The following is a 24446-nucleotide window of genomic DNA, read 5'->3' on the forward strand; positions in this document are numbered from 1 at the left end:
TGATACCATGTTTTCACTTCCATTAACATGTAAGACAAATCACTATATAACTGGAATGTTGTCTAAGACAAAGTAGGAGTAAATTGTTTCTATTTCCAATAGAGGACTCAATTCCAGTTGGATCTTTCAACATTTCAAATAGGTTGTTTTTGTTTAGTTGTTTTCTTTCTGGGATACTCTCCAGCTTACCTTACCTATGTATGAAACAGTAACAACACTGCAGATCTCTCTGAGTCAACACACTGCACATCCTACTAGAGAATTGACCTTGGTCATAGGTTTCATGTGTAACTGGAAACTGCACTGTAAGGCTATGCTATTTTTTTCTCTGAAACTCAGGTGGTACCCTTGAAAAACAAGTTCAAGATGTTGAAAGAGTCCTCAATTTGCAATGTAATGAAAATGGATTTAGCATGCACATGAAGCAGTTAATTTATTTTCATTAAAAGTGACAGTTCTGAGTCACCAAACTGCACATGTGATGCATAAGAAGTACTTAAGGAATACAAACCCACACCTTACCAAGGATACCAGCCTCTAAGCACTGACCCTGGCAGTGGCTGTCTGGTTTAGATAAATGCAGAGTGGTTTTAATAGAAACCCAGAGTCACAAAAAATGTGCATGGCCATTCCACTGTCTGAATAAATAAGCCAACTCTGCTGGAACATTCTAAAAGGAGTAAAGCCAAAAGTGATATTTAGAAATGAAAGAAAGTATCAGTCATGAAAAGAGTAATGATGAGCCATGATCAAAACCATTGGAAAAAAAAACTCAAGGTGTATTTCCCCTGAGAACACACATGCACAGTCATATGCACACGTGCACAAACAAAATCAATGCACTGATGGAAGAACTGGGTTTTGATTTTTTCCTGAACTTCTCTTATCTGTCAAGGGGACATTTTTTGTCTGTCACTGCAGATTCTCCAAGCACACTGCTGATACCGGTCTTCATGAAAACTTAGCTTAGAAAGAACCACAGTCAATGAATGCAGCTGCTTCCTCCTCCACATTTTGAAGATTACAGATAATAGAAGTAATACACAAGAAAATGATTCATGGCTCAGAAATCAAAGTCTTACTGGGAGGATAAAACCTGTACAGCAGAGAAGATGGAAAAAACATAAATCTGAGCTGTGTAAAAAACATCTCCCCCTTAAATTCTGTCTTTTCTATAGAGGAAATGGGACAAAAGGAAAATAGACTCAAGGAGAAAAGCAAATCTAGAGCAGAATAGTCAGTCTATTCCCCTCTGGGCTTATAAAGAGCAAACTCGAATCAAAATCCTTGGAAGTCCTTGGGAAAAGGATACTCTTAGCAGGTGGCAAATATAGAAGCTTTGTGAAAACTGTTATTTTCCTAAGAGGAATGAAAAAATTTCTTCAGAAGGTGCCAGAAGCCAGAAATGTAATTTTGATTCAATATGATTTTTGATGAAATCTCTGTAGCAATAGCCCCACCATAGCAAGGTAAGTTATTTGGTTTGGTTTCAAAAGAAATTACCAGATCTGCTTTTGAAGCTTTGATCTACCACCTCAGGCTGAGCTTAGACAGAAAAAATCCTCAACATACTTGCATTCTTCTCTAAACAGAGAAGGCTCAAGGTGCCCCTTTGCATTACAGTGAAATAGCATAAAGAGATGGACAAAGTCTTTCTATTACTGGTTGGCCAAGGCTAAATTCAGGGCAGCTGAGGAGCCCAGGTCCTATTACACAAGTATTAGAAAAACTGTAATAGGTCTGTAAAGGAATTAATCAGTGTCTCAAAGTTAGCTGAAGAATAAAAATTATTAATTTGTGGTTCTATGGTGCCCATTTTCCTAGATCCTGCACAGAACACCTTCACTTCAGAGAAAACAAGAGTAGTTCCCTTATCCAGTATTACTGTGGAATCTAAGGACTGATTTTCTTTGTTTACACTTTTAATTCCAGTTCGGCTAAGAGGATGTTGAGAATGTGCTGATAAACTGCCTCTGTCATTTTGTAAGTACAATGCTCATACCTCAGTGGTCAGGAAGGACAGCTTTGCTTTAAGTTTGCATAGAGTCGACATTTGCTGAAAACCCTTGCTTGATCTTTGAATCATTGCAATACAGTGTCAAAAACCCCCACCAAATTCATCTCCTGTTTGTGCATCTGTTCTCCATGAAATTGGATAAGTTTGCCTTCCTGGTAGATCACCACTTAGAAAAATCTTTAGATATTTAGAAAGCATTCCTCAACACAAAAATAGCAAAGAGACATCCTGGATATTAAATCCAAGGTGCAAACCAGGCCCCAGACCAGATTTATGGGATTTTTGGCACAGTGACTAGATAAGTCTTCATCATTCTGGTAGAATAGGGCAGCTTAAGCAGATCTTTAGAGGGGTAATAAAGGCCCTTTTTGCTGAATACTTTTCAGAATGCAAGTAGAGTTTTCTGAGGTGCAGTTAAATAAGAAAAATACTTCTGGAACACAAAGATGTGTAATCATGAATAAACCAGTTTTCTGATCTTTATCCCCAACAATAGCCACTATTTGAGAACAGGTAATAAATCAGGCAAAAAGAAAAATGAAATTGTCATTTGTGGGACCAAAATAAAACCTGTATTTTTGAGAGAAGAATAGTTATTTTTGCAACAGGAAAACAGTTACGATTCTGCAATCTTCCTTGGTTTGTGTCAAAACAAATTGCACCGAGATGGATGATTTTCAGATTTACTCTGGTCAGTCAATAGTGTAGGAACAGCTAATTGTCGTGGTCTCTGCTGATTAATGGATCCTTCAGAATTTGATGAGCATGGGATGAAGTGAACTGCATGAAATAACAAACGTCTTTGCTTTCTTTAATCCTTTTTGCCCTCAGATAGTAAGCTTTCAGCTGTCTCTTTTTAAGGACTGCAAAGGCCATCAGTTCTGTGGTACTCTTACTCCTGTATTCATGTGTGAGTTGGCCTAGGTGACATACCACTGTCACTAGATGTTACACAGAGGTAGCTATGAAGTGTGTGGCAAATTATACTGTAGTTCTGATGGGAAAACATGACTTAATGTGCTGCAAAATATCACTGGACTATGGGTTGATACAACACATGGCATGGACAAGATGAGATAAGTTGTCACAGTATTGGCTGCAACCACAATGAGAAATTCTTCTTAATAGGTAAATTTTTGTTTGACTGGTTAGGCACTCCTACTTTTTCCACCTTACTTGCAAGCAAAACAAAAATCTGTATTTCTTAGCCAGTCTTTATAACTGTAACTGAATTTCATTTACATATGCAACTGAATTTAACTGAACACATGAACAGTCCTGCGATGACACTCAACATCTTTAGTACTAATAATAATGTTGGTTTTGATGCATGCAATACACCAAGAAAAAAAAAGAGAATGAATTGCTTTGTAGTTTGTTGCTCTTGTTGTTGTTGATGTTTTTAATACTTTCCCAGAAATGTAGTACTTTGGATCTTTCTTCTAATTTGGAAAAAAAGCACAGTTTAAAATTTTGGCATTTTCCCTGGAACAGAAACCTTGTTTTCCACAAGGTGAAACAGCAGATGTTGTATATGTTCAAGAAAGAATACAAAGGGGAATGCTTAGTAAATGCACTGGGAATATAAAACAGGAGATTTACTAACTGTAAAGGACTAGGCTCTATATTATCTCCTGTGAGAAAAATTATACCAGATTTTTGACAATAATAGATGGTCATGGAAGTAAAATAAAATTTATTCATAGGCAAAGTTTTTTAAAAACTACGAATCATATCTGTAAAGTATGTAGAGAAAATTAAATTAATCAGGATGGTAGGAATACACCCGCTCACTTTCCCAAAAGGCTGTGTCACTCAGTCACATTCTAATAAAGGCTACTGCCTGCTCAGATGAGGTTTCATTTATACTAATACTTAGAAATGGCTCACACTTTAGAGACTGATATTTCTAGAAGCACTCAGATTCAGGATATGAATAATACAGGTGCAAGAAAAATGCTATTTGTTATTTTTTGTCATCAGTTGTAAGAGCCTATTACAAAAAATTTTATCAAACATAGCTGAGACACAAACAAACACAGACTGACCTGTGACTGGTCAAACACCATAAATAAAAAGCAATAAATATATGATGTGAATATTTCTGCATCAGTCTTATCGGCTGAGTTATAGTACTCTTTACTGCGGATGGGTTTTATACTATTTATAGATCACACAAATATTAGTTGTTTTAAATTAAATCAGACAACCTTTCCTTACTGCACCTATTGTAAGACAACTGCCTTAAAACACAGTGGACAAATAAAACATGTGTGTCAATTGCAGAGAGTTTAAATTTTTGAAGTGTGATTTAGAAGGACCTTAAACAGTTGCTCTGCCTTTGGTAGTGAATTTCACCTCCTGAAATATAAAACAGACTAAAGAAAGACTACAATTTTCCTCACTGCATTCCAATTTTGAGTGTGTGTGAGGTGGAAATTTACACAACACTGATTTACTCTATCACTAGATGATCAAATTGGAGGATGTACACCTCCTAGCATCACAGCCTGGAAACCAGAGACTACTCCAAAAATCTCCCAATGCTTTACGTGGAAACATCTAGTCCTGATACACTTAACATTTGATAACAATCTTGTCAAACTTTATACAGCTATAACCAGAGATTACAGTGATAAGTTTTGCCATCATGCTACCATTTATATCCTGTAAGCATAGTAATGATAATGACACTGACAAGAGCACCCAACAGCAGCACAGATGTTGAGAGATGTTATTATGCAATCTGTATTACTGCTCATCTACATAAATTTAGTTGAATAATCCAAGTTGCCACATATACCATAAAATAAAGACGAATATTGATATTTTAAATGAAAATATAAGCCGTTACATGTGTATTGTCATAGACAAAATTTCTCAAATCATATCATGATTTCATAGCAAAAGGCCTTTTGAGCAGACCGCCATAAGTTCCCACAGGGTGCCTCCAAAGTTACCCCTTCCCAACTGAATTTCTACCCAGGAGTAAGCGGAAGAAGACCAGAGGACTTACGATCTCCTTGGCAGCGCACGGGACCCACGGACACCTTGGCTTCAGACCCAGGCCGGTCGAGGTCTCCAACCACCACCTGGCTGACCGGTAGGTGCTCTTTGTATGACAACATCCCAGAGTCTTTCCTCCTGAATTACAGAGAGACAAAAAGAAAGCAATTGTGAAACATATGAAATTATTTTCCTTGATCTAAGCACCAAAAGAATAGGTATGCAAAAATTGCATGCAGCTCAAACCCCATTTTAGTTAGCAAGACCACTAAAATTCAATTTATAGTCATGTTTTAGAGCCCCTCATTTCAACTGCAGCAAATAACCTAGTGCTTTCTTTATGCTTGGACCAAATCACTGTGCCCAGTTACAACATTTTTCCTTTATTACTTCAACAGCTGAAACCAACTGGCATTGAGTGTTCTTTCTTCCAAATAGAAAATGAAATAAGCAATATTTAATGAGGTATTTTATCTCTCAGCTGGTTTTCTCTGTGGGTTTTTTTTTTTGGTTGTAGATTTTTTTTGTTGGTTTGTATTTTCTGTTTTGTTTTGTTTGTGTTTTATTTGTTTTTTGATATAAACACATAAACACATAAAAGGCTAAATTATCCATAAAGGAAAAAATGCCCCATATATATAGTGTTAAGACCATACTTTTTGGCACAAAAGAAAGAAAAAGGAAACAGAATAAATCCAAGTATTTCTCTCTTTTCCAACCTTCCCCCCCCCCCCCTTTTCTTTTCAGCTCTATCCTGCCGTGTAATTGAGCATCTAAAGTAAGGAACTTTTTGATCTAAAAAATCAATTCCTTTGTTCAAACATACCCTAGGATGAAGGATGAATTCAGTATCTGGAAAAGTTAACTGAACCACACAGTATGACTATAACCGAGAACTTGTAATGATTTCAGGAAAATGAAAGCCTTTTTCATCTCTAACTTGGATGACTCCAAGATCTGACTCATTATATTGCTAATAACTGGGCAGCACAGCAGGGATCTGCATGATCTGTGGTAATGTTCAGAGTCTTCCAGTAGGACAGTAGTGTTTTCCTGTACCATCTCCAGTCATCATCCTTATTTGGTCCATCTGAAGAGATGGAAGGCAAAACACTTTTAAAAAGAAGCACAACTTAGCTAATTAAGAAAATAACCATCACGTTTTAGAACAACAGTTCATTGGAACTAGTGCCTGTTCTCTGTGATGAAGAGAGTAATTAGAGATTTAATTACTAGAGTTTATCAAATAGCAGTGACTGTTTTACTTAATCTGTGTGTTCTTCCCCATCAGAGAACTTGCCTTCTGCCTTTGTGTTTTGTGACCCTTTGTGTTGCTGAGATCATTAGCCCTCTCTGGCTGGACACAGCTACACCAGGTGCTCTGTCGGTGAGGTTGCTACAGGACATTGTTAGAAAGGGAAGAAAATGGAGAGGAGGAATCCTGGCAGGCTGCTCCTGCACACTGTGCTGGCCTGTAGCATACTGCTTTTCATCCCCAGATTGCCATGCCCTTTGCAAAGGCATCCTTTTCATCAATTTGGAGACAAGCAGCATAAGAAAGGAAAGATTAAAGGACTTTACATTTAAGAAAGTAAAAAGTGAATAGCAAAGACAGGTATGTAGACCTAATCTTCATCACTGCTAAAGACTGCATCCATGGGACTCACTCCCTTCTAATAGAGGATAAATGTAGGTCATCTCTTTACTCTTTCTGAGGTTTTCCTCTGAGACTGGCTTTCACTGCAGATTTTTACTCTTTCAAAGAGCACTTTAAAGATGGACATATCTATTTAAAATAAAGAATTCTTCAAAGAGCAGTAAAAAGAAAACTATTGGCATTTCTCTTCTTTCTTTCTTTCCTCTCACAAAACCAGCTAATATTTCAGGTCCAAATAAGGATGTTAAAGGGTGGCACTTTTCCTGTCACCAAGAGCTTTCACCTTCTTTGAAGGAAATAAAAAGGAGTAGTAACAATTTTCTCCCTCTTTACTGATCGTTTTATACTCATTTTAATATCTTATTTATGTGCTTATTGATATGGTCACTTTAAAGCTGTTGCCATGACAATAAAAGCTAAATGTTAAGAGTTCTTTTCAGAAATAGCCTTATTTTCTGGTAATCACTTGCTTGTGTCATCGTTGTAGCAACTGCATTTTCCCCTGCACTGAAACTATTGAGGGCTGGGAGTGCTGAACTAAGAGTTGAGAGAGGTGAGCAGCCTTTTCACCAGCAGAACCTGGGTAGTTCTTTCGCTCTTAACAAAAATGGGATAATGATGATTTTTGGCCCACACATGCGCCAATAAGACAAGTAGACTCAGAGACTGAATGGCTCTGTTATGCTTTTCTAACATACTTGCAGTTCCTCTGGACACACTAATCAGTGCTGACAAAATCAAAAAAGTTTTAAACCAAAGACTAATTATTATGCTTGACTTTGTACAACACACTTAGAAATAATCACAGCTCAGACACTCAATTCCTGCAAGTGATAATGCTTCTGACGGTATTTAAAGACTTTGCACATTAAGAGGGTGGAGAAAGTCTCTGAAGTTTTTCCTCACCAAAGAAAATCCCCTCAAGAGAATAAAGGTTGAATTCAGAGAGTGTCATATTCCTATTAATAGCCAAATGGGAGATGAATGAATCTGATCAAATCCTGTAATTATTACCAGGAGATATTGATGAAATCTCAGTGTAATTTTCTATTCCTAATTTCTTTTCCTATATATAACAGTCTGCAAAGTGCTTCAGGGTGCCTTTGAATGAAAGTAGCAGATATTAGTGTGAGATTTATCATGTTTTGATTATGATCATCTACTTCTTCTTTATAAGCATTCTGTGGTATGTAAAGAAGAAATGCATTATACATGTATCAGCAAATGTCATATTCAAAGTAATGATAAGATTCTGTATCATTATTAATTTGCTTATATAATGATTTAATACAACCAGACTTCTGCTACTGGAGTAATTTATTTTCTGTGATTTTGTTAGACTTCACTTAATTATCAGTCCAGCCATACAAAGTAAAACAAATGAAGAATATACTACAGGTAGGAATGGAATAAATTTTAAAAGATATAGTTTCATGAGTTGAGGAATTGAAGTTATTTTGGTAATATAAATAAAACACCTGCTGGACTGGAAACATAGTGTTAAGCACATATAATTTAGTGATTAGCAGTGGTTTGAAGAATGCAAACTCCAAAGTATGACCATTCCAAACGTCTACAACTTTCCACCTCTCACAAGACCCAGCTTTTTACTATGTATACACCTCTGTATTAATCCCTGCATTTCCATAATCTATTTGAGGGAGGTATAAAGCAGTTTAGTCCAGTTAGGATCTGCAAAAAAATTCCTGTAAAAATATTGTGAAGAGCACAGACATACAAAATACTGGTATTTTCCCTCATCCAAAAATATCTGGCAAGAATTTTATTTATATTAAAAATGCTAAGAAGAATATTACAGACAATTTAATGAACAATGCAATTTTGGCAGCAAATGAAATAATCTGGAAGTGAGTTACTTGGAAATATGCAAGCTCTAATTAACAGGATTAAAACCAGGGCAAACAAAAACTAGGATTAAAGCAAACCTAACTAACTCTTGAAAGGTTTTGATAAAATTTAGCTAACTTTTTAATAGACATACTGTGCAGCACAAAAGCCATGCTTTTAGATTCACCCTGTACCCAGGTGAATTCCATCTACCCTTTGGAATTGAAAACTGCAAACCATATACTCTAGGACAAAAGTTTTTATTTCCACTGGATTTTGCTGTTCTCTGGGATTCTTGCAGCTCTTTTGTCCCTTTCCCGCATGTCTTGTCACCTCAGATGCCCTTATATGTTAAGTTGGAGCTAATGACTCACCCTTGATTTGTCTGACAAGGGGTATTATGGAAAATTTCTCATTACTGTACAGGGTCATAAAAACTGACAGATGATCATAACTCAATTTAAGTTTTTTTTTAATACACTGGCATTAGACAGGATAAGATCCTAGGAAATACGTGGTTCCTAATAGCAAAAGAAGGAGGAACTCTTACAGTTAAGACTGATCTTAAGGCAATTAAACTTCTCTAGCATGCATAAAATATTTTTACTTTTGAGAGCACTCACATCCTGAAAGTCCAAACAATTTGATGAAAGATCATCTAATCACAGCACCCAAATTACAAACATAAATCCATACTTTGATTTCTATTAGTAAAGATTGATTATACCAAAGACACGAAACTGATGGTGCAGCATTCACAAGTAATTCTTGCTTAGAAATTACAAAAGATTGCATTGATCAGATTAAATTAATTTAAGGGGAGATACACTGAGAAAGTGGTCAGAAATATGTCTCATTTAAAAAATACATCAGGAAGGAGACTAAGGAAGTTGACACTGGTTCTACAGAACTTTCTTGCCTGAAAGGACTTCTTGACTTTCCTTTCAAATAGGAGTTTGTGAGAAGCTGAATAACCACAGCAAAGGTGAATAATGGAGAGAACAAATGGGACTCTGCTTTCTTTTGAACAATGTGGAACCAGTTTCCTGCAAAAATCTGCCTTTTCTGAGTATATGCTCATATTCTCCTTCCAAAAGACCAGTGGAGACAGAAAGTCTCTTCAAGCAGAGCAGCTCCTCTTACAAACTTCAATTCTTTAGTGTTATTTCAAAGACATAATGGAAATTTAGGGATTCTCTTCTTTTGAGGTCTAGCAACTCTTCTGACTTGATTGCTAATTTTTCTGATTTCCATACTCAGATATTCTAAGAATGAAATCTAGGAATTCTACCCTGCTGTAATTGATCTTTGCATCTGTCAACAATTTAATCAATTTTATGTCTGAATTTTAATTTTTTTTAAGTAAGTCAGGGAACCTATGTGGCATTTCCTTTAGAAGAAATGCTAAATTGGGATGTCCCTTTCACCTTGGTTACAGAGACAAAATTACTTGGGATTCAGCTGAAGCCAAGAAAAGAAACTTCTGTGAACATAGAGCTGAAAATGAATGATATGGGAATTTTCAAAGGAAAAATTGACATTGGAAAGGGCAACAGCTTGCTCAAATACTTTTTTTATAGTATTTCAATTTCATTTGGCATTTTAAAATCAGCACTATTATTTGATCTCAAAATATTTCAAAATTTGAAAATTCTTTTAAAAAATAATAGTTTTTAAAAATACTAACAATATCCCATAATTAACAATGTCCAAAAAGTTTTTTAGTCACCCTAAAATTTGAAATGCTTTGTTTTATGACAGATGAGAAAACTCTCCTCTGAAGAAGTGTAATCAATTGAAGGACAATAAATTAAATGCTCTGTTCAGCTACTCAACTTGCCCCAGAAAATTAAATGTCTGTCTTTCTATATCACTTTGTCTAAGAGAAACCTACATTTATTCCATGATCCCATCACAGATGCCGAACCTTCTCATGGAACAGCACCTACTTTAGCTCTGAGGGAAGATAATAATGAAGGACTCTACTGAGTATTACCACCTGTTTTAAAAATTACCTAACTTAAACCACCAAGAATTTTAATTACACTTTTGTCTATCTGAATGCATTACAGTGATGCTAATAATTTACTATGTGGACACTAGAAGCACTTATCTAACAAAATGTGTGTCTTCTGCACTACTGATTGCACAGTTGCAAGGTCTATGCAGATAAATGATGAATTCTTTACTTCATCTATTCTACTGACTAGCCACAAGCCTTTGGCTCACATCCCATCAAACTATCAGACCAAATGTACTTCTGGTAGGATTTTTAGGGCACAAGGATCTGTATTGGAAGAAATATTAAAAATCCCAGAGCAGCAGCTCAGAGGCTTAATTTCTTGGAGTTCTTGACAACTTTGACAGTTTTATTTGTGTGACTGAAAGAGCTAAATAAAAATAATTGACTATGGCATGACAAAATAACAGATGGCTATAGTTAATGCTGACTTCAGCCCCTAGATGCCGGTTGAGTTCAATATGGCACTGAAGTGCATAACTTTGTGTTGAATTTGGTCCAGAAAACTGAAAGAAGTATGGTACTTCTTGCATCCAGAAAATGTCAGTAAAACCCATTTGTATAAGCATCTACCACTACTCCTACCCTTCCACTGGCACTTGCTGCAGTGTTCATCCTCACATCCCATCTATGCATATACCTCATACAAAACTGAAATCAATCTATGGCAGGCACGTTGGGAATATAAGGATGCTGTGATTTAGGTCACGTCTTGAGCTGCTTGTATAGCTTTGACACCAAATATTCAAGGAAAAAGTCTCTATTGATCACAACCTGGAACAGAGCACTTGATTAGGCGACCTCACAAAATCTCCACAAGTCCAGTGAAGAGCAGCTGAGGGATCTGGGGTTGCTTAGCCTGGAGAAAAGGAGGCTCAGGAGAGACCTTATCATTCTCTACAGCTACCTGAGAGGAGGTGGTAGAAAAGGGGGGGGGGGGGGTTAGAGTTTTCTCCCAGGTAACAAGGACAGGAGGAAATGGCCTCCAGTTGCATCAAAAGTGGCTTGCATTGGAAAAACATCACAGGTGACATTTTGGGTGATGGAAAACTTAAGTTACTTTCTAAACATCACATACAAAAAAACATACCAGCACCCCTCTTCTAAATAATTATCTAAGTAGCCAATAAAGAGGCAAAATATAGGAGAAGTAGCAATGTCTCATATTATTAAAATTCCACGTTACTATTTGGCTATTATTTCCTTTCTGTAAAGGCCCCTACCACATCTGTACTGATTTTTAAGAAAACTTAGGTATTTGAGTCTGTTTTTCAGCAAACTCTCTCCATTCTACCTGACCTCAAAATTTAATTGTACCAACCACAACATCTTACTTTCTATATCTATAATCAGTTCACACTCTTTAAATACTGTATTTTAAGGGTATTGCACATAATCTGTGTCCCCTCAGAAGACCCCAGTTTCGGTCCTTAGAGGCAACTATCACATTGAACTTTAATTTTGTCTCCAGTCTCAGTCCCAGAAAATTGCTTCCCATTTTACTTTCATGAGTGTGTGGAAGAAGGCAAATCCCCAGTAGCAATCCTTCTCTCAAAGTGGCACTTACCCCATCAGGACAGATGACCAGTTTTATTTAGTCTTTCTTACATAGCACACAGCTTGTACGTCTGTAGCTCTTTTCTCCTGACAAGGATTTCCTAACCTACTGCTGTTTGAAGCTGGAATCACTGATCCTACAAATTATTATTTTTTATTTCTGCTTATCTAATAAATAGAAAAGTTGTTTCTAACTGAAAAATGATCAGTAAACATAATCTAAAAATTCCAAATCAGGACTGTGAAATTTTTCATGTTGTTGTAATCATTTGTTAGACCTATGGAAGGTAGACCTTTTAAATGATCCTGCAAATGGTGAGTAAATGGGGAATAAAGAGATACTTAAAATATGCCAAAGTCAAATGGAAGAAGAAATTTGTAACAACCGTCACTAAAAAAACACCATACCGAAATGAAACCTTAAAGGATTATCTACAAATTGTGCTATAAACATAATGAATGATGTTTCTATGTCTACTGAGGAAGGAGAGTGGGGTCTATTATCATGAAAGCACTCTAGTTAGAAGAAGAATTAAATATCCCACTACAAAATATTTTAAATGTACACCCATTCATCAGAAATAATTATTTGAAAGTGAATGCTCCAAGATATTCAAGCACATTTAAAGCAATGGTGCAGCATAATTAACAGAGGTCTTTATTTGTTATGTAAACACTTTGCTATCAAGCACAAGCAAAACTAGGATACTTTCCCTCTGCTAGTAAACATGCACATATATCTCTCAGAATTGATTTAATTTCAATTAAGTTCCTTTTTTACTGCTTTTGCTAAAAAGATGGATGACCTTGGTTTATAGTGATATGCAAATTTACCTGTAGGTTAATTTCTTCCTGATCTCTTTGTGTTTTTATGATATCATTACCTCTTGTCTGTGTGTGTGTCTATCTCCACACACAGTGGAGTAACTGAGGAAATGAGAAAGGATACTACACAAGGTACTTACTGAAGTTTCTAAAAAAATTGCAATTCCTGAAATGTGTACAACTGTGTCAGATCAAGAGGCAGCTGGGTTATGTGGGACTGTTCACAGAGATTCTCTCACTGCAGTTACTCTGAGCATTATGAGAAAACTCAAGTGACGGAGATTAGGATTTGAGCCACAGGGAAGGCATGGTACGCCACACTTTGTGCTAAATATTAGGCCAAATGCAGATGCCCTTGTTCAGAAAAATCTGTTTGTCTGCACTGACTGTAGAATATCAAGCATTTGTTTAGCGTTTTGTTGGTCACACTTATACAGGATTAGTGATATATTCATTAGCCAGACTGCTCCACTTTATTGCTCTGATGGGTTTCCATTATCCTTTCTGTTAGCCTTTGAGCTCAACCTTCCTTACATTACACATCACCACTTTTTTTCTCGACAAAAGACTGGCATAGATTTAGCAGAATTCACCATTCATTTCCTAACACAATTCCATCTGAGCTGAGCCTGTCTTTTCCTAGCACAATACTTGATGAACTCCCCCAAGATTTTTACTACCGAGTCTGCTGTGACAGCTCTGACTGCATAGACTAAAATGGCTCTGGGCCACAGGTTTCTAACAACCTGATGACGAAGCGAGTGAGATTCCCCGTCCCTCTTATCTGTAAGAATGGTGCTTTTCAGGACTCCAAGCAATTCTGGGTTGATTTTACAGGGAAGCTGACCCTGTAGCAATCGGGTTGTGCTTCTCTGGTATTTCAGAGTGTGACATTTTTTATCAGCATTAGGTGAAGACAGAAATTAAAATATAATGCAACATAGGTCCAAAGGCCTAGGTTTCACAGCATTCACAGAGGGTACACTGAGAGCCTTGCCAATGTTAAGCTGCATTTCAATGGGTAAATACGTTAATTTGCCAAATGTTGATGCTTCTGTTCTGACAGCTTAAACATAGTTTACTGCAGATGCTTCTTGCCTTAAAACAATGAGATAACTATTGTCTCATGGGCTTAGGGATACCAAGAAATCTATCACTTCTACCTATAGCAAAGATTATGCAGGCAATGCAACAAAGATTGCAGTCACTGATGACAGCTCTCTGCTACTGCAGGCAGGCACCTCACCTAATCTCTTGCAGAATCTGAACATATCTGCACTAGTTTAATCCAGGAGGGAGATAATTTTCTTTACAGTAGCTCCTGTGGTGTTATGGTTCGGATTTGTGACCAAACCAGTACAACATAGGGATGTTTTTGTTATTGATCAGCAGTGCTTACGTGGTCAAAGCCTTTTCTGCTTCTCACATCATCATGTGAAGGAGGAAGGTGAGTGATGGCATTTGTCTTCCCAAGCAGTCTTTACACATGATGGAGCCCTGCTTTCCTGGGGATAGCTGAAGGCCTGCTTGCCTACGGGAAATGGTGAATGAATTCCCTACTTTGCTTTGCTCAAGCATGCAGCTTTTGCTTTAGCTGTAAAACTGTCTCTGTCTCAACCCACAAGATTTTGGACTTTTCCAGATCTCTCTTTCCTCCCAGTGAGAGGCTGTGAGCAAACTGCTGTGTTGAATTTAACAGCCTGCTTAGGAAGAATTTGCCTGTTCTTCCCCCCTACTCTTATCTAAAAGCTATTCAAGAATGGCATTGCTAATTGAAAATGTTACAAAGTACACAGTGCTTGCATCATCCATTTATAGACCTGTTTTCCATGACTCTGTTAAATCTTTTCCTGAATCCCAGTCTGCTTGCACAGCCTCCTTTGGCAGCCAGTTCCAAAAGTTCACTAGTGTAAAGTAGTACATTTTCTCCACCTGTTTAAATCAGGTCTTACCCCAGATAGCAGGTTGGTACCAGCTTTTGGTGTCTTTGTGCTCTGCTTGTGTGCACTGTGCAATGGTGTTCTTTTGCATGTGAACTTCCCATCTTTTTTTTCCTCTGGCAAAAGACAAGAAGTGGTTCTATGTGTATGTAACAACAATACCCCTGTTCCTTCTGAGCAGGTTATTCCACTGCCCTTAAGGGCACAAACCAGAAATCGGGTCAGCAAGGAAATTATGTTCACATTATATAACAAATCACTAAATCACAGAATGGTTGGGATTGGAAGGGGCCTCCAGAGATCATCTAGTCTGACCCCCTTCATAATCTCCCAGAAAGGCGTGAGTTAATAGTTTTAAAAGATCTTTTTCTTTAAAAAAACTCCATGTTTACAAACAATAATAATCTGGTTTAAGATTTTAGAGGAGTCACTGATAACAAAGCAACAGAACCTGAAGGTTTGCCAATACATCCTTCAGCTGTATCAATATAATTTATACTGAATTTTTTATGTATTTATACAAGGTCATAAGTGATTTGCAAGCATTAATATATCAGAAGTGGAAACAGAAATTAGGTAAGAATCATGAGGAGGTAGGTGCTATACATTTTTAAAGTAAATCACTAGAAGGTTCTTAAGAAAGTTGAGTAAGTTAAGAAAGTTAAGTAAAGGCAGGTTGAGTTGGTAGCCTAAAAAACCAAGTACACAATTTTCTTCATTGTACAACTAAACAAAAGATATAACTAGAGATATAATCATCAGTATGTCCATTTCCTCCTACAAACTTGAGCTATTTCAGTCACACATTGTTATGTTTGTCACCTATAAATAAGTGCTCCATATATAAATTCTCTGTTAGAAGATAGAATCAGCATAAATAGTGAGCATAGTAAAATACAAGATTAGCGCATGCATTCAAAAAACACACAACTTATTTAGCAACTGAAGCTGAAATACTACTGTGATAATGAAAGCAAAAAGAAAATCATGTTTTGCCTACATATTGATTTCTTATAATATATATTTCATCATGTTTTGCAGATGACAAGAGCAAAACTGACATTGAGTCAGAGAAGAAACAGACCCTGAATTTTACAAAGAACTGCAGTTTGTTCAGTCTGCTTACCCATGGAAAGTGGACCCACTCATAATCCAACACAAAACTGTTGAATTTTGTAGGAAACAAAACCAGCTGCCATAAAGAGAAGAAAATGTTTCCAGATGCTATTCTTTTTCCTATTTACTGAGGGGTTTTTTGTTTGGTTGGGTTTTTTTGTGAAGCTGTTTCTTTTCTATTGATTTGTTCCATCCCATGATAGGCAAAAAAATGTCAACAAATAAACATATTTTGAATCACAGAATTTTCTTAACTTCTCTCAGTATTTCTTTCAAAATACTGAAAATATTAGGCCTGTAATTTTACAAGGACTTTATAGCCAATCATATCATTGCATCATTTTGCAACTAAATGAAATCCAATGATTTGCAACTAAATGAATTCCAAATTTCAGGAAATGCACATAAGCCAAAACCAGCACATCATTTGACAAATTTTAGTAGAAAATAACAGTATTATCAAGCCTAACCCCTGCAAGCTCTGCAACTGGGCATTTCACTATTCTCTATTCACATTTCACATCTTGGATAGCATATTGGAGATACTAGAGCTAAAAAGTTATTCCTTACCTATTTCCTACAAACGAAAGAAGAAATAAGAATCTGAGGCATGCACTAGTAGTGTGCTGTAACTTTCAATGCCTTTACTTCAGACTTTTCCATACTCTCTATAACTAGAGTGCTCTTCCATGGCAACAGGAGAGAGGGACAATTCTACAAAACGTTGTTAGAAATACCTGATTTATTCAGCAACAGCTGGCTTAAATCGAATGTTCCAGTCTTTGAAAGGGTACCTGTTGTCCTTACATCACCCCATTATATCATGACAGTGGCCAAACACAGGCACAGGGTCTCCAGAGGAATTCCGGGATGTCCATCCTTGGAGGTTCTGACCTCAAATGGACACAGTCCTTGGCCAGTTTGATTCCACCATACCTGAGCATCAGGTTGGACTACAAGACCTCAGGAGGCCACTCCCAGGCTGAATTACTCTATGATCTGATGAGTGTAGATGAGTATAGTGCAAGACCTAAGCACCCTCAAAGAGTCTCCAAAATTATTTATCTTTAGGAAAAGTATTTAATAAACTTTTGCTGCCAAGCTCGGTTTCTTCAATGATTATCTCAGTTCTTTATCTTAGAGTTAAGCAGGTCAATGTCTACCTTCATTCCAAACATCATTTTGCTTTTTTTCATCTTTCAGAACAGAAGATGAAATTTTTTCCTGTTTATTATTTAGGTTTGTTCTGCTTCACAATCATCACATATAATTTAACACCTAATAATAATAATAATAACAGTGATAAAAATAAGGTAATAGTCAATCTTCCTCAGCTTTCTGTTCACATTTTTCATCTCCTATCTGCTCTCTTGATTAAAGAGATTTACATCAGTTGATGTTATCTATGTTGTTGGCTTTTAAAGGTCCTTAAAGGAACATATCATTTTTCTGTTTTTAATGTCAGGGATTAAAAATTTCTTTTTCTGGGCTTTGGTCTTTTTTCTTGAATGAAATGACAGAAAAACATAAGGTCAGTTTTAAGAGCATTATTTGTAAGTGTGCTGTGCAAATCAGGAGTTTGGTTTTGATTCCAGAGTCCTAGGAAATCCTTTAAACACTTCTAATACAATATTGTTTCAGGAATAAGTATCTTAGATTTAACTTAAGATACTTGAATTCATTCTCTTTTCCAAAATGTTTTAACTCAACAGATGAACTCTTGACCATTAAATGTTATTATGACATATTTTGTCATACCTAGCAAATAACTGGTTTTAGACATGAGATTACATGTTTAGTCATAGCATTTTAAACATTTCTCTTTCATAGAAATAATAGCTACAAATCCATTTGTGCTTTTACAGAAGCAGGAAAAAATTTTTGCATGATAGATATAGGTTTTTATACTTACTGTATTTTTTCATCACATTGTCTAACAGCAGATTTTAGTTTATTAATTTTATATTTACCTGCTTGCTTGAAAATGTTTTGAAAATTTGTTTTTCATTTTTCTTTGCTTTCTCTTTATTAATTTATATTAATAAATATACACTCAGATACATCCATAAAGGCAAGTGCATAATTTAAACAACAGACCAAAGTCATAACTCAAGGAAGATTTTTGCTTCCTTAATCTACAATTAATGTAATCTTGTAATCAACTTCAACTTGACCAAAAGTTGAGCAAAAGATAGTAATTGTGATAAAGGAATACACATCATTAACTGTCCTGAGATATTGGTTTAGATAATTTCTTCCTAGTAAATCACTTCCTTTTCAGCAAAATATGAAAAAAAAAGCACCATCTAAATTTCATCAGGAAACTGGCTCATATAGACACACTTGTACTGTGAAGAATCCATGTAGCATTTTAATTTCAATTTAAAGACTGTTAAAAAATACTTGAGATAAGAATGCAACAGATTACCTTAGACCTGGTTTATTACATCTCCATTGCATACTCAGACAGCTCTTAGAAACTTTGCAGGATCTCCAGGGACTCTGTTTCCTATATGTAACAATTATCATAAGTATAGTGTTTTGCATGTGAACAGGAGGCAGGGGAAAGAAAAATAGAAAGAAAAATAGAGGGGGGGGGGGGTGAGGGTTGGGGGAGGCAAAGAGAGTTGCAGCTGGGACAAAATATCTAGCCATAATTAATTACAGACAAGTAGTAATTTTGAATTCTTAGGGCAATCCAGGAGGGAAACATGAATGGTAACTAAGATAAACCCACACCTAGCCCATGATATTAAAACAATTTATAGAATTTAAGCTTTTTCTACAAGGCTAACTACAGAAAAAAAAAAAAAGTAAAAGCAGTCTCCCTTTTCTCTAGGTGACCAGAACCATTGTTTTTTTCCTCAATTTCCACACTTTATGAAAGGTTACGTGATTGCTTTGAGTGTTTTTCACAGACAGTGTAAGTCATCTTCCTTTTTACAGTAAAATAATACATTATGTATGTAACAATCATTCCCAGGCAAACACAATGCTGCAGGTGAGTCTTGCCTATTTTTCTGTTTCTTTATCAGGCCTTTTGCCAGTGGTAAGCATCTGCTGGGCAAAATGAGAAAAAGACAAGGAAAAATTCTTCCTTCAAATGTTGAGGTTTAGCAACTACCTCAGTGATGAACTGACAGGATGTTTTGATCAATTACTCTGAAGACTATATTCCCATCAAGTCTGAGACCTGATACAAAAGATGTATCTTAAGGGCTTCTTGAGTTCTCTCCTCCCCAAGACCCCTCACTCTCCCCCCCATATGATTATTTCCATTCTTCTCCTTATATCTATGTATCTATATATATCTCCTGGTACACCAAAGAACAAACAGTGAAAACAGATATATCTTTTGTTTACACTGCAGGCTTAACACCTTCAGCTTGATGGACTCCCTTGTGATTGTTTCAGCTAAAATATGACTGCTAATGGTAATAACAGCCAAGCATGTGCTGCAGGCTTCATCTACCCTATAACACAGGTTGTCATATATTTCATATGTCTTTACATCTGACTGCACTGATTCAGAAATAAAAAAGTCAGGGGAGTCCTACAATTTAAGAAGAAAATACTTCTCTTCAAGACTTAAGCAGAGCCAGGTACTGAGTGAAAGACATTAGCCTGGTCAGCATTGGGGTGATTTCATCTTCATGGCATGGCACTGAGGGCAGAGTCATTACTCTTTAAGTTAGCCCATAAATAAAAGGTGGAAGAGGAGAAAATAATAGGCAGCTGAAAGTTCTGCAGTGCACAGTGCTCAATGTACTTTGCCCTTACCTGACAAGCTGTGACAGTAAGGTCATTCGCTTTAAAGCTAAGACTACAAGCTTTTCATTCAGACTAAAAAGTCTGCATCTTTCTATGCAAAATATAGTTGACATTTTTGTTCTTGCTCACTTTATTTGTCACTCACACTAATCATGAAGTTTAATAACAAAAAGAATACAAATGTGCTGGGAATTATATTCAGATCATCTGCATGGTAAAATTAAAAGTCACGTATCTGCCTTTTCCCCTGCTAATCCATAAACCTCTCAGAAATTTCTTAAAAGATAGGACACTTCTAATAACAGCAAGAATATGCCAGAGAGTAATAATTACAAATACCTAATTGTGATAGATTTTTTTTCAGTGCCACTGTTGAATGATTCTCTAACTTTAAAAGACCTGGATGACACCATCTGTCTGTGACTAGTTGGAACTGAAGTCAGGAAAACCTGAACAGCAGCACTCAGAAGTGAGGCTGTCAGCAGGATGAACACTCACTTTTTGTCTCCCAATTAGAGAACACAAGGATAACGTCTTGTCATCACTCTCCCCTTTAAGTTCATTCATTACTGCTAGCACTAAGAAATGAATGAATCTGAAGTCAAATGGGAATCATCCTCATCCTTAAGAGGCTGTTAGAGCTTGACCATTTTCACATTTACAGCAAGGTAAAAGACTCTGCTCATGATGTATGAGGCATTACAGAATCCTGTTTCCTCATTCTTAGTTTTGTATTGATTGCAGGAAGAAAAATCATCGTAACCGCACAATAAGTACACAAGATTGCATAAATAACACTGAGTAAGAAGGGGTATTTTAACAAAGAAAAGGCAGGTTGTCAAAGAGTTATTTTGCCCGCATTTTCCCGTGTTTTCAGATTTGGAGAAAGTTAAGACTTTGTTCCTCACATGTCTGTTCACTGCTGTTAGCCACAAGTCTTAAGGGAAATGTTTTCTTTACTCCCAGTGAGTAGGATGATAGCTGAAGTCCAAGGAGGATCAGCTTTCTATAAACAAGGCCTGAATCAAGTCCTGAAGGTGAATAATATAGAAGAGAAAACAGAGAAAACACAAGTAAAATGGGAAAGTTTCATGATTCATTGAACCTTGAAACTTTTAAACCCCTTAATCTGTATTGGTCCAGGCTGGAAATCTGTCAGTTCCTGTGAGCTACATACCATGGCTGTTGTCAGTACTTGCACAGAACATCTCTAAAAGAGAACGAGCAATCTATATGACCCTATGTTTGTCTGGATCCTGGACTAGAGCTGCCAGCTCATTAGAAATACAACACAAGCATTAGGGGCAACTCCAGACAGCAGGTATTGTCCTTCAAAGTCCACATAAAAGCAATAGCCTGAAAACTTACTGTGCAAGAGATGCTATGCCCTTCATCTGCCCTTGGATTGAATTTTAAATCACTCAAATCAGTCTTACATACACATTTATGGTAGTGAATGCACAGCACTGAGGAAAAAAACAGTCTTTTTTTGTTCGTAGACAGCCTTGCTTAATAAAACCCTGGATTTTGGCTAAAGTCCTGTGGTGGTACTAAGGCACAAGTAAACGAGAATTTGAAAGCTGCTACTCAGCACATCTGTAGCATGGCCAAGTGTTCCATTTCAAAATTTCCATCTCTCAAACCTTTAATCTGTTGTTTTCAGTAACAAAATCATTCAGCCTTTTCTTGTGGAAGAAATAAAGGACAGGAATGCATAATGGACACACACAAGGCATATACAGTTTCTATAAACAAAAACATTGAACAAGTTATAAAAACAAGAGAAAGGAATGCATTTAAGGAAGATTTCACATTTTTCAGCATGCAAACTCTGTTTCAATATTGCACACCAGCTACATCTGATGAGTACAGCTGAGAAACACAGGACAGACAGCAGCCTATTTAATAGCCAGTCACTTGACCTTTTTCCCTATTGGAGTCGTTTTAATGGTCAAATTGTAACTAGAAGGAATGAACTTCATGGCTTCTGGCTATCTGCTTGCCTGTTGGTGAAAGTTCCAGCTCAAATCTATCACTCATGTGGAAAAAAGTACTACCAACTGTATTAAATCTAATATTTCCTAAGGTTTGAATGCTTGACTTTCTGTCTTTAGTGTCTCTCTTCATGCAAATTTTATTCTGTGCCATTACATACTGTCAAAGTGCTAAATTTTGATTGACTGGAAATATATCGACATTAGGTGTCAATGTCAATGTACAAAGGAACTCTGCAAAAAACCTACAAAAGCCTGTCTGAATTTCTAAGAGTACAAGGAAAACAACCATCCGAAGGAGTGCAATTTGTTGGCTAAGTTTCCCTGCTTTCGTCAACCAAACGAATTCATTCCTTAAGCATAACTAAAAAATAAGTTTTGATATTTCAACTTTTATTTGACTAAGGAGATGTAATTACTGCACAAAATTACTAATAGTGTTTTCTTGCCTGTCATTTCAAAGCTGGCCTTTAAGTTCTGCAAAAATGTTGAATTACAGTTTTCAAAGTGGTGTGGCCTAATTCTAGTTTTCTCAATTTCTAGGAAATTGTGATTCATCATTTGATAAAGATGTGAAGAAAAACAGCAGCACATCACAAATCTCACTAGATAATTTTCTGATCTATCTAGTTTTATTGGAAATTTTTTGTTTGTATGTGTATATCTCTCTATAGGATGTTTCTACTCATGCATGTTCCTTAAGATTTCTTTTATAGTCCCTCAAGTCCTTTTAGGTATATTCAAATTTTATCCCTTTTACCTATTTAAGATTTCTTTACATAATGCTAGAAATAGTAATTAAATTTAAACAAAATTTAGCCACACAGAGCCAACAAGTTCTCAGTTTGGTTTTGGTTTTTGTTTTTCACAGAGAATGTGTAGCCTAGTCACTTCTGATCATGCAACACCTCTGTGGAAACTCCAGTTGCTGCCTAGCTGGGAAAGTAATGGAAAAAAAAATATCCAAAGACATTGTTAGCAGCTTGTAATGAAGGACAGGAGAAGCCAGGGTCTTCTAACTATCCAGCTCTCTCTGCATCAGCAATTCTGTTACTGAGAGTGCACAAGGTTTAAAGGACAGATGGATTTTCAAAAGTGCCTAAGGGAGTCAGGAACTGAAATATCAGTGATTTTGATGGTAATTATTACATACTAAACTTAAGCCTTGATGTCTTCCTATAGGTCCAGGAGCCTTTAATATCCTGTTAAATCTGGCTACAAATGACCTACCTGTCAATGCCACAGCTTCAGGCCGGCATTTCAACATCTACCTGTCACTCAAACAACTCATGTCATTCTGAGCTCTGTTTAGTCATTTTTTCCCATAACTTGAAACTTTCTTTTGAAACTCCCTTTGTAGGAGAAGAGTTGTGAAGGGAAGAGGGATGCATCCTGCAGAGTGTTCTGTAAAACACCTCACAAAAATAAAGCAATTTGACAGGCTCTGGAGAAAGAAACTTTAATGTCCAAAATGTGAGATTATAAATAAGGCTCCCTCCACTGATTTTCTCTATTTGTCCAAAGAACTTTTAGCAGCAAATACTGCTCAAACTCTTTTGATCATCTTTTCGGCCACCAAATAGTTCTTGAAAGATTAGCCACCACACTAGTAGTCAGCAGTGAAGTCCAATGACTGACTTTGTAACCTGAAGTGCATTCACATCAGGAAGTACTAAATGAAAAACCTTCTCATGTCACCTTTTCTGAGTAAATCCTTGAACAGCATTGTATTATGAGTCTTCTGACTTATTGCGACTGTTGTGTAATAAAAAGCAAGCAGCCTGTGGAGTAGAAACTTTGGCCAATCTGAGTGTTTAACTGACTCTAGGGTCAAATGAGAGTAGGAATCAAAATGTCTTTGCAGAGCTTTACATTTGCTACTTAATTAGTACAGTGTGCCTATCTCTACAATGCCAGTCATTTTTTTAACAGAACTGCCTAATTTGTAATAATAATGTTTTTATTCAAATAAGATCTTTTTTCAAAAAGTCTTACATTTTACCTAATGTTAAAAATTTGATTGTAATTTTGTTTAACAGCAACCCAGAAAACTTCTTGCTACTCATAACAGCTACCTTTATTCTCTCAAGATTGAGGCAATCTGACTTTAAATGTCAACCACACTCACTTTTAAAAATTACCTTTATTAGCATGGAAAACTAACCTTTTTTATATAATCTGATCCATTTAATTTTGAATTAATTTCATTTTGGACACAAATCATGGATAATTTGGGACTAAGGATCATTTCAGTGAGATTACTGTGGGTGAAGCTCTTCCACCTGTGTTTTTCTTTCATTGTCATGACAAACATGATTACCTAATATTTACATTGCAGCAACAGCTTGAGTTCTGTTAAGAATCAGGTTGTGTTTTAGACTATGTACAAATACACATAAATCTGAATTCCATATTTCATATTTCCTGCCAATACCTACCATTTGGCTTATCTACCATCCAGACATGATAATCGACATATTAGGCTCGTGCTGAATAGTTCTATAACAATTATATTCAGATAGACAAGGTGTAATGTGAAATTTTAAAAATCAATAGAAAAACCATTCAGATGTAAGGTTTACCAAGCCTATGGTATACAGTAATCCCTGGGAAAAGTTATATTGTAAGTAAGTCCACAATTAACACAGTTGGTTCCGTACTTACACAGAATTACTCACATACTTGGTTAAAAAAA

The 24446-nt window shown here is 36.3% G+C and overlaps 1 protein-coding gene across 1 annotated transcript in view; it reads right to left on the reverse strand.

The window, feature by feature from the left end:
• CNTNAP2 (contactin associated protein 2) overlaps positions 1-24446 on the reverse strand; it is a 1047354-nt gene that overhangs the window by 163102 nt on the left and 859806 nt on the right. Inside the window, exon 15 of the mRNA XM_069007741.1 lies at positions 5034-5161. Within this exon, the coding sequence (XP_068863842.1) occupies positions 5034-5161 (128 nt within the window). The remainder of the gene's footprint in view (positions 1-5033; positions 5162-24446) is intronic.

Source organism: Aphelocoma coerulescens, chromosome 2 (assembly GCF_041296385.1).
Source record: "Aphelocoma coerulescens isolate FSJ_1873_10779 chromosome 2, UR_Acoe_1.0, whole genome shotgun sequence".
In the NCBI taxonomy this organism is placed as follows: domain Eukaryota; kingdom Metazoa; phylum Chordata; class Aves; order Passeriformes; family Corvidae; genus Aphelocoma; species Aphelocoma coerulescens.